Below are 15,794 nucleotides of genomic sequence, written 5' to 3'. Positions count from 1 at the left end.
ATTCAAGAAAAACAACTGAGTATCAGTAACAGCAGTGAGCGCTGTGATTCTTTTAACTTGCTGTATTCCCATCCTCATCTGTAATTTCGTATGGAAGCACAGGGACCCAGAATAATCAGAATAATCTTGAAGAAGAAGAATGAGCTGGAGGACTGGTATACTTCCCAGTTTCAAAATTTACTACAAAGCTGCAGTGAGCAGGATGATATGGCACTGGTATAAGAACAAATAGAACAATAGAATAGAATTCAGAGTCCGTGAATAAACCTTGTAACTGTGCTGTTCATTTTTGACAAGGGTGACAAGATAATTCAATGAGCAAAAATTAATTCAAGATAGATCAAAGACCAAATACATGAGCCCAAACTTCAAAACATTGAAGAAAGCATAGCTGTAAATGTTTTTGGGCCAGGCCAAAGCCAGGAGCCAAGAACTTCATCCAGCGTCTCCCACATGGGTGGCAGGGGCCCAACACTTGGGCCATCTGCTGCTGCTTTTCCTAGGCCATTAGTAGGGAGCTGGATCAGAAGTAGAGCAGCTGGGACATGAACCAGTGTCCATGTGGGACGTAGACCTCACAGGCAGCAGCTTTACCCACTGTGCTGAAGTGCTGGCACCGAGAATCGTTTCTTACCTATGTCACCAAAGGTACACATGCACATGCATGTAAAAATGTATGCACATGTGCATGCACACACACACACACACAGTAAAAACAAAAAGTTGGACATTATAAAAAATTAAACATGTTTTACTTCAGAAGCACAATGGGTTAAACCTCCTCTTGGGACACCTTTATCCCCTGTTGGAGTGGCTGCGATCAAATCCCTCCTCAGCTTCCAATCCAGCTTCCTGCTAATATGTACCCTGGGAGATAGTAGCAGACGGTGTTTCCAGTGTTTGAGTTCCTGCCATTCACATGGGACACCTGGATGTGAGTTCCTGGGTCCTGGCTTCTTCCTGGCCCAGTCCCCGCTGTTATGGGCATTTGGGAAGTAAACCAGCAGATAGAAGATTTCTCTGCCTCTCCTTTTCCCTCTCCCTCTCGTTCTCCTTATCCCTCTCTTCCTTCCTCCTTTCTCTCTGTCTCTTTGCTTTTCAAAGAAATAAAAATAAATATACTTTTTAAAAATGTGTATTTCAAAGCACATCATTAAGAAGGCTTTGTGATACAATAGGTTAACCACCGCCTGCAGCTCTAGCACACCACATCGGAGTGTTAGTTCTAGTCTGGGCTGCACTCTTCCCATCACACCACATCAGAGTGTTAGTTCTAGTCTGGGCTGCACTCTTCCCATCACACCACGTCGGAGTGTTAGTTCTAGTCTGGGCTGCACTCTTCCCATCACACCACATCGGAGTGTTAGTTCTAGGCTGGGCTGCACTCTTCCCATCACACCACATCGGAGTGTTAGTTCTAGTCTAGGCTGTCCTCTTCCCATCAGGCTCCCCGCTAACATGCCTGGGAAAGCAGGGGAAGATGGCCCAGGTGCTTGGGCTGCCCCTGTCCACCACATGGGAGACCTGGATGGAGTTGCAGGTTCCTGGCTTGGTCCAAGCCCAGCCCCAGCTGTTGCAGCCAATTGCAGAGTGAACTGAAAGATGGAAGATCTCTCTTTTCTCTCTCTCTCTCTCTTTCTGTCACTTTGCCTTTCAAATAAATAAATCTTTTTTAAAAAAGATGAAAAATAAACACAGAAGGGGAGAAAAGACTTGCAAATAATTTATCTGGTAAGATCTAATATCCAGAATATATGAAATCTCCTATAAGTCACAATGAAAGGAATAAATAACCCATTTTTTTGATGGGAAAAGATTTTGACATGTCATCCAAATTGCCAATAAAAATATGATCTATGCTCTACATTCTTAGTCACTGGAGACATACAAATCAAAAACATAGATAACACGTCTGCTAGCATGTCTATAACGAAAACAAGTGACCATGGCTGGTGCCGTGGCTCACTAGGCTAATCCTCTGCCTGCGGCACCAGCACCCCAGGTTCTAGTCCTGGTTGGGGCACCGGTTCTGTCCTGGTTGCTCCTCTTCCAGTCCAGCTCTCGCTGTGGCCCGGGAAGGCAGTGGAGGATGGCCCAGGTGCTTGGGCCCTGCACCCACATGGGAAACCAGGGGGAAACACCTGGCTCCTGGCTTTGGATCGGCACAGCGCGCTGGCTGTAGTGGCCACTGGGGGATGAACCAATGGAAAAGGAAGGCCTTTCTCTCTGTCTCCTCTCTCTCTCACTGTCTAACTCTGCCTGTCAAAAAAAAAAAAAAAAAAAAGTGACCATAACAAATGTCTGTGAACACGTGGAGAGCCAGGAGCTTTCACACACTGCCTGTGGAAGGTAAGCAGGACAGCCACATTAGAACTGGAAAACAACGCGGCAGCTCCTAAAAAGCTAAACATAGTTTCCATCTGACCTAACAATTGCACTCCTAGGAGTTGACCTAATAGACCTGGAACCTATGTCTATAGAAAAACTAGCACACAAACCTTCCTAGCAGCATTGCACATCATGGCCAAAGGTGGAAACAACCCAAACGTCCGTAGATTGAGGAGTGCATACATAAAATGTGGGATATGCATAACTTTAAATCTTATCCAGCTTCAAAAACCAAAGGCAGTCTGACACGTGTTGCAACGTGGATGGACCTTGAACACATTATGCAAACTGAAAAAGCCAGTCACAAAAGGCCAGATATTGATGATTCCACCTCCATGAAATTTCCAAAATAGGCAAATTCATGCAGCTAGAAGGTAGAGTAGTGGTAACCAGGGACAAAGGGGAATGACTGCTAATGTGGGTGAGATTGCCTTTTGGATGTGTGCATTTATTTCACATAATCTTATTTTCAAATTTTTATTTATTTGAAAAAGAGAGAAATCTTCCGTCTGCTGGTTTACTCCCCAGATGTCCACAACAACTGGGGCTGAGCCAGGCTGAAGCCAGGAAGCAGGATCTCAATCTGGATCTCCTATGTGGATCACAAAGGCCCAGCTGCTTGAGCCATTACCTGCTATCTGTAAGGGTGTGCATTAGCAGGAAACTGGATCCCAAATGGAACCAGGACTCAAATCCAGGGACTTTGATATGGGACGTGGGCACCACAAGTGGCCAACGCCCACCCCTCACGTTCTCTTTTCAGAGCTTAGGATGGTCAGTGATCCCTGCCACGGGCCACACAACTTTAGTTGTAGTAACAGACTCCCCAGCCACCAGCCCACTGAACAAGCTGTACTAACTCCTAAAGGCCGTCTCTGGAAACCTAGTCCAGTCCTTTCCTCTAACAGGTCTTGTACGTTTATTCATGTGTCTCCCAGGTTGCTTCTCTCCAATCACAATGGCCCAATACAGGAATGTCCTCTTTCCCAAACTCCCCTAACCCACCTTCATGTCCTCCCGGCCCTTCTCACACCAACAGCCCAGGGTGCAGACACAAACCTGAAAAGGACCAAGGCAAGGGTTAAGTATTTCCATTTTCTACCCAGAAAAAAAGGAGACTATGTTACTTTAAATAGTATGGATTACAATGGAGTTCATGCTGGAGTAGTTGCAACACACGTAAGGTGAGGGGGAAAAAAACCATTGCGACTCCAGTTAGCTTCCAGAATTCCTGGGTGTAAGAGGCGGTGGAGTGGAAAGAGGAAGCTCCTGAGGAGTGAGCAGGGGTCAGAGTAAATGGGGAAGGCTTCGCAGTGGGACTGAGACCTGGGAGACGCGTACTCTTCTGGCAGGTGACACAGGTCTTGCCGACATGGGCAGGAGCATGAACAAAGGCTGTGAGGTAGCAGTGGCACAGGTCAGGAAGGCACGGCCACAGCCGGAGCAGAGCGTGAGCCCTGGAGGGGGACAGGAGCAAAGGCAGGAGAGGAGCCCTGAGTGCTGATGAGAGAGAGAGAGAGGGGGCCCAGGAACCTTGAGGGGCTTCTTATCCGCAGGGGGCTCTTTCTGTAACTGAGCAAACCTCCCATGTTGCGTGGCTTTCCCATGCACATTACCTCCATAATGCTTCTCTCCAGTTGAACTCTCCACCCTCCTTAGGTCGGTAGGATCTCTCCCTAGTATGAAAGTCACTGCAGCCAAGCAGGGATGACAGATGCTTTCAACTCAAGTTTCCCCACAGATTAATTAGTGCTGGCAACAAGGAAGATTGTTGGAAGGATTTTGGGGCTGTATCCAGACTGGGCAGGAAAAAAAAGGTGATTAAGAAAATTTGGGGGCTGGTGTTTGGCACAGTGGATTAGGCCATTGCCTGTGGTGCTGCCATCCCGTATGAGAACTGGTTTGAGTCCCGGCTGCTCCACTTCCAGTCCAGCTCCACTTCCAATCTAGCTTCCTACTGTTGTACCTAAGAAAGCAGTGGAGGATGGCCCAAGTACTTGGACTCCTGCCACCCACATTGGAGACCTGGATGGAATTCCAGGCTCCTGGCTTCAGCCTGGGCCAGCCCTGGCCATTGCACCCATTTTGGGAATAAATCAGTAGATGGAAGTAAATCTCTTTCCCTCTCTGTAACTCTGCCTTTCAAATAAAAAAATCTAGAAAGAAGAAAAGAAAAGAAAAGAAAAGAAAAGAAAAGAAAAGAAAAGAAAAGAAAAGAAAAGAAAAGAAAGGAAGGAAGAGAGGGAGGGAGGGAGGGAGGGAGGGGAGAGAGAGAAGGAAAGAAAGAAGGAAAGAAAAAAACTTATCAACTTGGTAGTGGCAGTGGAGGTGGATTGCACTTGGGTTAGTTATATGACCTAAGAAAATTTATTATTCCACTGAGTTTTAGTTGAGTTGAGAAACTTTCACATGTGTTATAAAGATGCTAATAGGCACATTCATAGGGCATGACCTAAAACGAATTTGAAGTCTTTAATTTAAATGCAAAATTCCGTCATTGAAGTAGCCAACATTTATGTCTGAGATGTCAAAATCACTCAATAAATAGCACCAACTTTCATTATACAGTATAATAGCAAGGTATTTTTAAATAATGCATTTTATACAGCGTGTGATCGCAAAGATTCTTGGAAAGAGAACAAGAGCATATGTTTAATGTAAAATCTGATATGGTGACAAGTGATGTCAAGAGAGCTTTCACATATGGCACTTACTGACAAGTCAAGACAACTACCATTGGATGGGTTCTGTATGCCTGCTGTAATACATATTTACTGAAGTTTGAGTTTCACCTTCAAGGAGAACTTTCTCCTCCCTCCTTTACATGCTGCAGTAGCCTGTTTTCTTTGATAGGTAGAGGTGCCGAGCGAATGAGCCCTGTTTCTCTGCCAGACATTGTCAGTGGTTCCCGAAGTGTGGTCTCCAGACCAGCACTTCTCAGAAATGCAGCCTCTTAGCAATGTAGCACCAGGGAGCAGACATTTCACCTAGCAGTTCCGATGCCTGCATCCTGCACCAGAATACCTGGGTTTAGCTCCAGCTCCTGACTCCAGCTTCCCACGAGTGCACACCCTGGAAGACAGTGGTGTTGACTCACATCATGGAGTCTCTGCCACCCAAGTGGAAGACCTGGATTGCAATCCTGGCTCCTTGTTCCAGCTCAGCTCAGCCCCAGCCCACACTGTTGAGGGCATTTGGAGCATGAGCAAGTGGATGGAAGATCTCTGTGTCTGTCTCTCTGCCTCTCAAACGATTTTTTAATACAGAGTCTTCCCCAGAAACTCATGAGGAAGGGCCAGCAATCTGTGTTTGAATAAGCCCTCCAGGTAACCCTGGGCTCAAGTTTGAGAACCACTGCTGGGAATGGAGTTGCTCCTCTTTAGAGCGGGAAAAAGAAGGAGAGAGAGAGAAGCTGGGGAGGCATCCCATGGAAAACTAAGGGAGCAAAGTTGGTATGCAATGTGAATGTTGCTAGGACTCTCTTTGTTTCTTTTCCTCTTGTATTCCCCAAGCCCCAACGCTCTGGTATGAAGTACTCTCAAGAGCATCCCTACCCCATACTAGTCAACTGAGAGTCTTTTCTTTGGGGTCCATAGCAAAGTGAGGAGAGGGGATGGTGCTGATACAGTTTTATTCCAAAGCGAGTTGCATTAGGAGTCCCAGCTTAACTTTAAGCCCAGCCGGTCCCCCCGCCCGTAGATGCACAGGAAACACTCAGCGCAAGCCTGGCTCCTCGCTGAATGTTCTCAGCATGTAAGAGGCAATGGCGGCACTGTGCTGGCAGTTGCTGCAAGGACCAGATTTCCCCCCTGGGGGTGCCTGGGTTGACATCCGAGAGCAGTTACTATTTGCACCCAGTGGGCGGTTGCTGTGTTAAGCAGATTGCCAGCTGGAGATCTGGATCTTGAAACCCAGCAAGCCAGGCTTCCTGAAGACAATGCCCTAACTGTGCCCCAAATGTGAAGACAGTCATTGGCCGGGCTGCAGCTGGCCCATCAGTGCCCGCCACAGAGACAAGGATCCTGGCTGCAGTGGACATCTGGGCCAAGGTGGGGGAGGGGCTGACAAGCACCATGCAAGACAGAGAGACATTTCAAGGCCTTTCTGCTAAGCCTTTAGTGAGGGGGAGCCCAAACTGCATGGGCAGCCACACGATGGGAGACAAGAGGTTAAATACCATTCACAAATGTCTTTGAGCAAGCACAGAGTTTGCAGTCCAAAAGGACACGAGGACCCAAACAACTCCAGGCTGTGGAACTACTCACATAGGAAGCTGATTTGGAAGGCTCAGGTTAGGGTCCTTGGCTTCAGTGCCTACCCCAGCCCCTTTTTCATCAAAATGCTGATGCACATCCTGGGGCAGCAAGCAGGATGCCTCCACTACCTGCCAACCTTAGGAAGGTAAAAGAAGGAAGGAGGCAGGAAGGAGAATACAGAGCAGGTAAAAACTGGAAGAGGAGGAAGAGAGTATGGTGGTGGTTAAAGGGGAAGGCAGAGAGAGGAGCAAGGGGAAGAGGAGGACTGGGAGTAGACAGGGGCAGAGGAAGTGGAAGATGTGCTGAGTGCCAATCCCAGAGTAGCCACTCCTTTCCAAGCCCGGGTGCTGCATGTTTTGCACAGTTTGCCCATTAACTTGCCCTAGCTATGAGATTTCGTCAAAGAAAAAGTCTACAAAAGGAGCCTTATTCCTACTTTTAAAATCATGGCTTACTATGAATGTTTTCTGCCTACACCCCAAGATCCAAGCTGGGGTGACCACATCCATTCAGTCTGCACTGATGACGTAAGCTCCATGCAGGTTGAGGCATCAGAGATGAGGAGAGCTCTGGAAGGAGAAGCTTTGAGGCCATCAGGTTATTCTGATTCGCATGCCTCTTAGCTCGCAAACTCCCCTGCCTGTGGGGACAGCGAGGTGAATGCAGTGTGCTAAGTGGGCCGGGTGTGAGATCACTCAAGGCAGCAGACACCTGGCTTCCATGCCTGTCGTTAGTACTGAGTGATGGGATGATGGCAAAATGGAGAGCACGTGCCACCCTCTGCAGAAGCAGCGCTGCTCTGCTCCAGCCTGGCGTTGTCATGTGGGAAAGTGGCCTCGGTGCCGCCATACTTTGTAGCTGCCCAGGGTTGACATCAGTGGGTTGACACAAGGCGCTCACAGGCCCCATCTGCCCATAGGTTTACCACAGTTGTGCATTTTCTCCTAGTTGTAAGAAGAAGATCCACTCCTTGCCTGTGTTCCTTTCTCTTCCCAGGCCATTACATTTATGTGGATACCTCCTTTGCCAAGCAGGGGGAGAAAGCCGTGCTGCTAAGTTCGGACTTGCAGGCTGAGGAATGGAGCTGCCTCCGCTTGGTCTACCAGATAACCGCGTCGTCAGAGCTTCTGTCAGATCCCAGCCAGCTGAACCTCTACTTGAGATTTGAAGACGAAAGCTTTGATCGCTTGCTTTGGTCGGCTAGGGAACCTTCTGATAGCTGGCTCATAGCCAGCCTGGATTTACAAAACAGTCCCAAGAAATTCAAGGTAGGTGGAGTTTAGGAAGCAGGTGCAGGGCTTATTATGTGTGGTTTATACTGATTGAGATCTTATGAAAACTGTGTCATTGAGGTGAGTTGTGTCCTGCACTGGGATATGATGTTTCACAAGAGACAAATCATAGAAGAATATTAGCAATGTAAATTTATAGCTTGTGTATTCTGTGAAAGAGCCTCTTCAGAGATTTCTTTCCCATCCATTTAAATGGAATTTCTGTAACAACCTAAATGGGCCTTAAACCAACCTCTTCAAAGAAAATGGATTTTCTAACAGGCTTAGGGGAATATTCTCATTTCTAATCATTTTGTTGCACCCTTCTAAATTGGGTTGGATATGTGTCTATGTTATCTTCCTAATGGTTGCTACAACTTTTGAACGAAGCATTAACAGCAATAAGAGGAAAAATGGAAATACTTTGAAAGAGGAAAGATACTTAAAGGTCATGTTCTATTTCCTTTTCAAAAGGGAAATTGCTCACCAGAAGGTAGAGAATGTGAGACAAAGTCGGGTGTGGATTGCAGTAGGGAGAGAGGCTGGGATCTGGACATTCGTGGCCATGAGGTGTGAGGTTTTGCGAGAATCATCGCAAAAACTTCCTCCATCCATAGTTCACTTTACTTTTTTTTTTTTAAGATTTATTTATTTATTTGAAAGTCAGAGTGACACAGAGAGAGGAGAGACACAGAGAGAGAGAGATCTTCTGGTTCACTCCCCAGATGGGTGCAATGGCCAGAGCTGCGCCGATCTGAAACCAGGAGCTTCTTCCAAGTCTCCCACATGGATGCAGGGGCCCAAGGACTTGGGCCATCTTCTGCTACTTTCCCAGGCACATTAGCAGGGAGCTAGACCAGAAGTGGAGCAGCCGGGTCTTGAATTGGCGCCCATATGGGATGCCGGCGCTTCAGGCCAGGGCGTTAACCCACTGCTCCACAGCGACAGCCCCCCTAGTTTACTTTTCCATTCATGCCCTGTCCCTCTTCTTGGGAGAGTTTTGAAATACCGCGCTCTCCCATAGCCCCTCTCTGTTTGGTGTCCCTCTCCGCTGGGCAGTAGCTGAGGGAAGGAGGATTGGCGTCTGAGTTTCCTGTTTCACAACGTCCTCCCAATGGTTATCACATCCCAAATCTACCAGCTTAGTTGCAAGCTATCAGGCTAAAACCACGTAAGGAAACGCTATAACTTTCAGACACAAGACTACGCATGCATTGTAACAACCCCGACAGTCATCCAGGCATCTCTTTGTCCATTGTGTGAAAACGTCAATGTTTTCATTAATTCAGAAACAATTTACGAGCCTCCTCTGTCTCAGATGATCTCCCACCATGCTGTCAGTTTGCTGTTTCTTGCCTTTTCCTCCAAAGGACTTTTTTTTTTAACCCCAAATTCTCTGCCTTCCGTTCCTGACGATTCTCAGTATGAATTTCCTCACCATCTATGACCAACTGGCTCTGCCACAGCGCTCGAGAAGGTGGCATTGGGAAAACAGATGACAGCTGACTCCAAGCTTCTACTGAACACCTTCCTCAGAGTTCAGAGTCCACATGTGTGTGCTTATTTATGTGTGCACACACACATGTGGACACATGTGCTTGCACACACACATTCTTTTAATAAATTCCCTAGTGAGATCAGTATCCAATAGCAATGAGTTAAGACTAACAATCCCAAACAGCTCCTGACTGCTGCCTGAAAACTAACCCAAGGAAACTCAGTGTTTAGATGTCTAACTCCCCTGCTTCCCCATGTGTTGTGCAGATTTTAATAGAAGGTGTACTAGGACAAGGGAACACAGCCAGCATCGCACTCTTTGAAATCAAGATGACAACCGGCTACTGTCTTGGTGAGTTTTGTTTTCATTGTATCAGAACATGAATCTGTTTCTAAAGTCCACTGTTGCCAGAATTAATTGAATCAATCCCAAAGATCAAGTATTTTACAAAATAAACTGCATGTAATGCATAGTGGTTAGAGTTCATAGTGGTTAGAGTGGTTAGGAACACATGCTGCATGTGTTCCTGTCTCATTAGCATAGGCAAATTATTAGCATAGGAAGGCTCATTAGCATGTACCTGGACTGGCAGGTTCCTGAAAACAAAGTTGATGCAACAGCATAAACAGAGTTGCCACCTTACCCTCAACCTGTTCTTATCAAAATAATTTCCACATTGCTGTAACCTTGGCTTTGGTAGCATCTGCCAGAAAAGCAGGCATTGTATTAACCCCTTCCCTCCATTTTGCTGTTGGCATACTACTGCCCCTCTCCACATAGTGGCAGTTGTCACTTTTATTCCACCGGAGTGGGGTTAGGTGGGTGTCTCTCATGTGCTAGCTTTCGAGAGCATAAAGACAGGACTGTACTGCCTGCTCACCTTCTCCTCGCCTGCTATTGAAGCAATGTCTGCATACCAGGGCACTTAAAACGTTCCTAGGAAATGAAATGAAAAGGTGTTTATTTTGGTGCAAAAAATTTTGATATCCATGCATATTTTCAGAAAAAGCTCTTTCTGTGAGCACTGACAGTACTTGAAGGTGGAGTGCAGAGGAAGAGAGCAGGGAGTCTAAAATGATTCCAAACAAAAAATGTGGGGAGGCCTTTGCTAATTCCTGGGGTCTCACTTCTCTGTCTTGACTTCCAATGCTGTCTCTGATGTAAGTGAGAGAAAGTAGACTGGAAAAGTGCTTCCTGAAGACAAGGTGAGTTTAGGCCCAAGCTCCCTTCCTGCACCTCCATCCGGTCTTTATTCCATGTGGCATGTGCGTGGGGCATGGACAGTACACAGCTGGCTCAGTCAACTCACTGAGCCTCTAAGCCTCTGTTTCTTCACCTGTGAAATGGGCGCAAAACGCTTCCCTCATTGGACTCTCAGGAGGACTACTGAGATTGTGGATATAAAGGTGATTGGTCCAGGGTTGGGCCCTGAAGAAATACTGATTGCTTTTCTCCAAATGATTTGGCGGCTTCTGGTTTGTTTATAACAGAAAAGGTGTCTACATTTCTATCTTGCTAAACTCTGTGGACTTGCTTCTCACCTCTCCTTTCTTTCTGGGCACTGTCTCTGCTTTTCTTGTTCTTCATCTGCCAATGAGGTTAATAATAGTACCTACCTCCTGAGGCTGTCTGGAAGATGAAGTAAGTTAATTCATATACTGTGTTCAGAGTAGTGCTTGGAGCATTGGGGAACAGTTTGCTTTTTAATATGCCCTGTGACAGCCGTTGGCACGGCACATTGGGCATTGCTTAGCAGACACTGCAATGGAAAAGGTGGAAATGAAAATCTTGAGAATTCCCAATGCCTGCTATTGTCAGCGCAATGATAACTGTGGCAGCTGGGATCCTGGTGGGAAGGTAGATACAGGGTATACACTACCCGAGTGATCTGAAGAGAGCTTATTAAAGACACCACAAAGGTGTGAGTGCTACACCCAGGACGGATAGCACTGTGACCCAGGCCCAGTACAAGTGGTGACTCAGGAGCTGTTACCCTCCTTTGTCTGAAGGGGCAAGGGAGGATGAGCTACTGGAGCCTGGAGACGGTCGCCGTATGGTAAGGGCTACTTGACAGGGCTGTACTCTGTCTAGGTACATAGCCAATCTACGTGATCAGCAGAGACGGCGCTGGGGGAATCAGCCCCTGATCTCATCCTCCTTCCACCCTCCAGTGGTGAAACCACAGGAAGCTGGAAGTCAGGAGAGCCCTTTGATCCAGCCCTTCAGGGCAACCTCTGGAGGGCGGTGCAGGTGCAGAGGGCAGAGGGTGGTTGCAGGGGCCAGTGATGAATGATGGGCACCCTCATCCCTCCTATTTTTGACTTCAGGATTATGAGGGTCAGTGGAGGCCCTGGTTTATGAGTTTCTTGTTCCCACTAATGGAGTTGTGGGTGTGGAATAATGTATCTGTGCAGCCATGGCATTGCCGCTTAAAGGGGGAGTGGAGGCATCTTTTTTCCTTCTGTCTCTTCTCCACTCGATAACTGCAGAAGGGGCCCATAGCCTGGACTCTGCCTGCCCTGCCTTTTCTGAGTTCTCATTGATAAGAAAAGTGGGGATTTTTTAGCCTCTAGGAATCGTGCTTCTTGACTCTGGGCCTCTTGCTCACCACAGGGCAGCAGTGAGTAGAAGACTGGGCTGCCAGGCTCAAGAAAGGGTGGCAGGGAGCTTTCTGGTGCTGACAGCATCATCCTAAATAGTGTTTTTAAGCAGAGGCAACTGACAAAAATAGCTTGTCTTGAGCATGACCTTGTACCTGACCCTGCACTGGGAGCTGTCCACACCCATGTCAGTGCTGGGAATGGGAACAGTGTACCCATTTCACATAAAGAACTAGACGCCAACAGAGGTGATGAGTCACACTGCAAACCACATGGCTAAGAAGTGGAAGAGCCACAAATTAGAGGATGACTGTGAGTTTAATGTTTTTGAAAGATTCATTTATTTATTTGAAAGCGTTACAGAGAGAGAGAGAGAGAGAGAGAGAGAGAGAGAGAGAGAGATCCATCTGCTGGTTCACTCCTCAGGTGGCTGTAATGATAGGGGGCTGGGTTAGGCCAAAGCCAGGAGCTCTGGGCTTTTCCCAGTTCTCCCATATGGGTGGCAAGAACCCAAACACCTGGGCCATCTTCTGCTGCTTTTCCCAGGCCCTTAGCAGGGAGCCGAATCAGAAGTGGAGCAGCCAGGATGTGAACTGGCACCCATATGGGCTGCTGGCATCACAGACAGTGACTTTACCCACTATACCACGATACCAGCCCCATGGGAGCTCAAGTCTTTATCCACTGAAGAATCTTTTTCATTCTTCTTGGCCAGCATTGCCTAGCAGTGATGGTACAGTGGGCATGGAAGAGAGAATCCTCTGAATTTCCAAGCCTGCAGTGAGTCGGGGCAGACCCGGGTGCCACCGAGTCTCTATGACGTGGGTTTTTGTGTTTCTTCCCGCAGAGTGTGACTTTGAAGAAAATCATCTCTGTGGCTTTGTGAACCGCTGGAACCCCAATGTGAACTGGTTTGTCGGAGGAGGAAGCATTCGGAACTCTCACTCCATCCTGCCGCAGGATCACACCTTCAAGAGCAAAATGGGTGAGCTGGGGACGCACAGGGTCCTTTCCCCAGGACGAGTCTTTGGAACATCTCCTCCCCCCCCTGTTGACCTAACTTCCATCAGCAGAGGGAGGAGGAGGGGGAGCAGGGACAGGGAGGCCTGGTGGGAGGGTGGGGAAGAGAAGCAAGTGAGAGGGAGACGCACTGCAGGTGTGAGTGTCATATCCAAAGAAAGGCCACCTGGTTAGAAACTGTTCTTCACCTGTGTCTGGGCTTCCAGCGTTCCCATTTCTGTATCACCCTTTCTTTTCTAATCTCTTTTTTTGTATAAAATTTCTTATTTGCAAAGACAAGACTGGAGTAATCCCAGGGTTACTTTTCACTAAAAATAGATTGAAGGACAGGAACAAGTCCTTAAGAGCTTCTCAAGTGGCCCCAAGGATTCTGAATGTGTGCAACGGGGCCCCCTGGTGGCCAAGTAGGCTGGTTCTCTGCAAGGTAAAGGGACAAAGTTGAGTGAAATCAGTTGGCTTGGAGACAGAGGAACTTCCACATAAGGGAAACAAGGGCTCCCCTGCCCTGTGGGCTTTCGCTGCGCTCACCTGGATCTTGGTAGACTTTCTAAAAGCCTGGGTCTCCCCATATTGTAAGACAGTCTAGCCCTCAACTCCAAGGCCTTCTCCAATGAGTGAGAGGGTTCTAGTGGCTAGGAATTTTGCTTCTGCAGCATTTCTCCTTTTGATCCTTTCCATGTAGACATTGAAGTGATTGTATTAGTCAGCTTTGCATTGCTACAGTGAGATACCTGAGGCAACTAGCTTTAGAAAGCAAAAATGTTTATTTAGCTCACAGTTTTGGAATTTCTAGTCCAAGGTCGGACAGCTCGATTGGTTTGGCATCTGGTGGGGGCAGCAGTTGGTGATGACAGAGCATGTGCAAGGCAAGGACCACATGTAAGCCAGTTAGCGGAAAGAGTGGTTGGGCCCAAACTCAGGCTTTCAGCACCAGCACTTGTAAGAATTACCTTCTGAAGCCACATCTCAGTGACCCAAGGACCTTTCACTAGACCCCACATCTAAACACCACCATTGGATTTCCATCCTTAAGTATCACTAACTTAGGACTTTGAGGTTAAAGTCCTGAAAATGACAGTGACCTACTCAATCCCAATAAATGGCTGATGGTGACATGCCTGATGACATGAATTTCATTACGTTTCCCCTCAGTGTACATTATCTTCATCTGAATATTTTTAACCATATCTCCAGATTTTCTTTGGACATGCTCTTCCAATAGTTTATCTACACTTGCATGGTCTTCATTCTGACCTTATTGTCCTCTTCCCTCTCACTCTATCTTTCTTTATACCCAGAATCTCAGATTCAGTTTCCTATAATGGCCAGGCTCATAACAGATGCACGAGATGTGTGGGCTGTGTGAGCACTGTGGCAACCTTGCAAGCAGAGACTCTGCAAATAGACTGCTCAGCTACAATGGGTTGCTGTCATGTGAAAATGCAAACCTGGGTTGCCAACTCTTTAGATTTTTTAAACTCTCCAAACTTTTAAAAGTTGGTCAATATTTTTTAAAAAACACTGTGTAGACCTACAGAACACATCTGCAGGTCAGATCCAATTATCCAAAACTTCTGTTTTGTAAACTTTGTTTTAAAGATTTGTTTTTCCAGGCTGGCGCCGCGGCTCAACAGGCTAATCCTCCGTCTTGCAGCACCAGCTCACCATGTTCTAGTCCCGGTCGGGGCGCTGGATTCTGTCCTGGTTGCTCCTCTTCCAGGCCAGCTCTCTGCTGTGGCCTGGGAGTGCAGTGGAGGATGGCCCAAGTGCTTGGGCCCTGCACCCCATGGGAGACCAGGAGGAAGCACCTGGCTCCTGCCATGGGATCAGCGTGGTGCGCTGGCCACAGCGTGCTGGCCACGGCGGCCATTGGAGGGTGAACCAACAGCAAAGGAAGACCTTTCTCTCTGTCTCTCTCTCTCACACTGTCCACTCTGCCTGTCAAAAAAATTTTTTTTATTTTTCCTTGTAAATCTGTCTAGACTTCTTAAAATAAGATATTTAGAAATAATCACATATAAAAAGATCAGAATCTTATGGGACTCATGTGTTTAGGTCAATCCAATTTGGGCTCTAGCATTTTTATTCATCTGCCCCTATGTTAGGTATCACAGGGAAAATGATGATTAAAATAATGAATTTGTGGGGCCAGTGTTGTGGCATAGCAGGAAAAGCTACTGCCTGTGATGCAGGCATCCTATGTGGTCACCAGTTTTTATCACAGCTGCTTCATTTCCAACACAGCTCCCTGCTGATGGCCTGGGAAAAGCAGCAGACTATAGCCCAAGTGTTTGGGCCCCTGCTAGCCACATGGGAGACCTAGATGAAGCTCCAGACTTCTGGCTTCATCTTGGCCCATCACTGGCCATTGTGACCGTCTGGGGAGTGAACCAGCAGATGGAAGATCTCTCTTGTTTCTCCTACTCTCTCTCTAACTCAGACTTTCTTTTTATATACATATATATATATATATATATATATATATATTATTTTTTGACAGGCAGAGTGGACAGTGAGAGAGAGAGACAGAGAGAAAGGTCTTCCTTTGCCGTTGGTTCACCCTCCAATGGCCACCGCGGCCGGCACACTGCGCTGATCCGAAGGCAGGAGCCAGGTACTTCTCCTGGTCTCCCATGGGGTGCAGGGCCCAAGTACTTGGGCCATCCTCCACTGCACTCCCTGGCCACAGCAGAGAGCCGGCCTGGAAGAGGGGCAACCAGGACAAAATCCGGCGCCCCGACCGGGACTAGAACCCCGTGTG

The 15,794-nt window shown here is 47.4% G+C and overlaps 1 protein-coding gene across 4 annotated transcripts in view; it reads left to right on the top strand.

Annotated features, from left to right (window-relative positions):
• The window catches only part of MAMDC2 (MAM domain containing 2), a 179,271-nt gene that overhangs the window by 71,817 nt on the left and 91,660 nt on the right, over positions 1-15,794 (top strand). For all 4 annotated transcript variants that reach the window (XR_011379575.2, XM_089336869.1, XM_089336874.1 and 1 more), the window contains 3 exons: positions 7,641-7,912; positions 9,680-9,764; positions 12,861-12,998. Coding sequence is in view for 3 of the 4 variants with exons in the window: in XM_089336869.1 (XP_089192995.1) it covers positions 7,641-7,912; positions 9,680-9,764; positions 12,861-12,998 (495 nt within the window). In the remaining variant the exon portion in view is untranslated. The remainder of the gene's footprint in view (positions 1-7,640; positions 7,913-9,679; positions 9,765-12,860; positions 12,999-15,794) is intronic.

Source organism: Oryctolagus cuniculus, chromosome 1 (genome assembly GCF_051225735.1).
Source record: "Oryctolagus cuniculus isolate XC-2025 breed Fujian yellow rabbit chromosome 1, ASM5122573v1, whole genome shotgun sequence".
NCBI classification, from domain to species: Eukaryota; Metazoa; Chordata; class Mammalia; order Lagomorpha; family Leporidae; genus Oryctolagus; species Oryctolagus cuniculus.
Note: the sequence above shows the minus strand (reverse complement) of the source record. Positions and strands in the feature narration are given on the sequence as shown.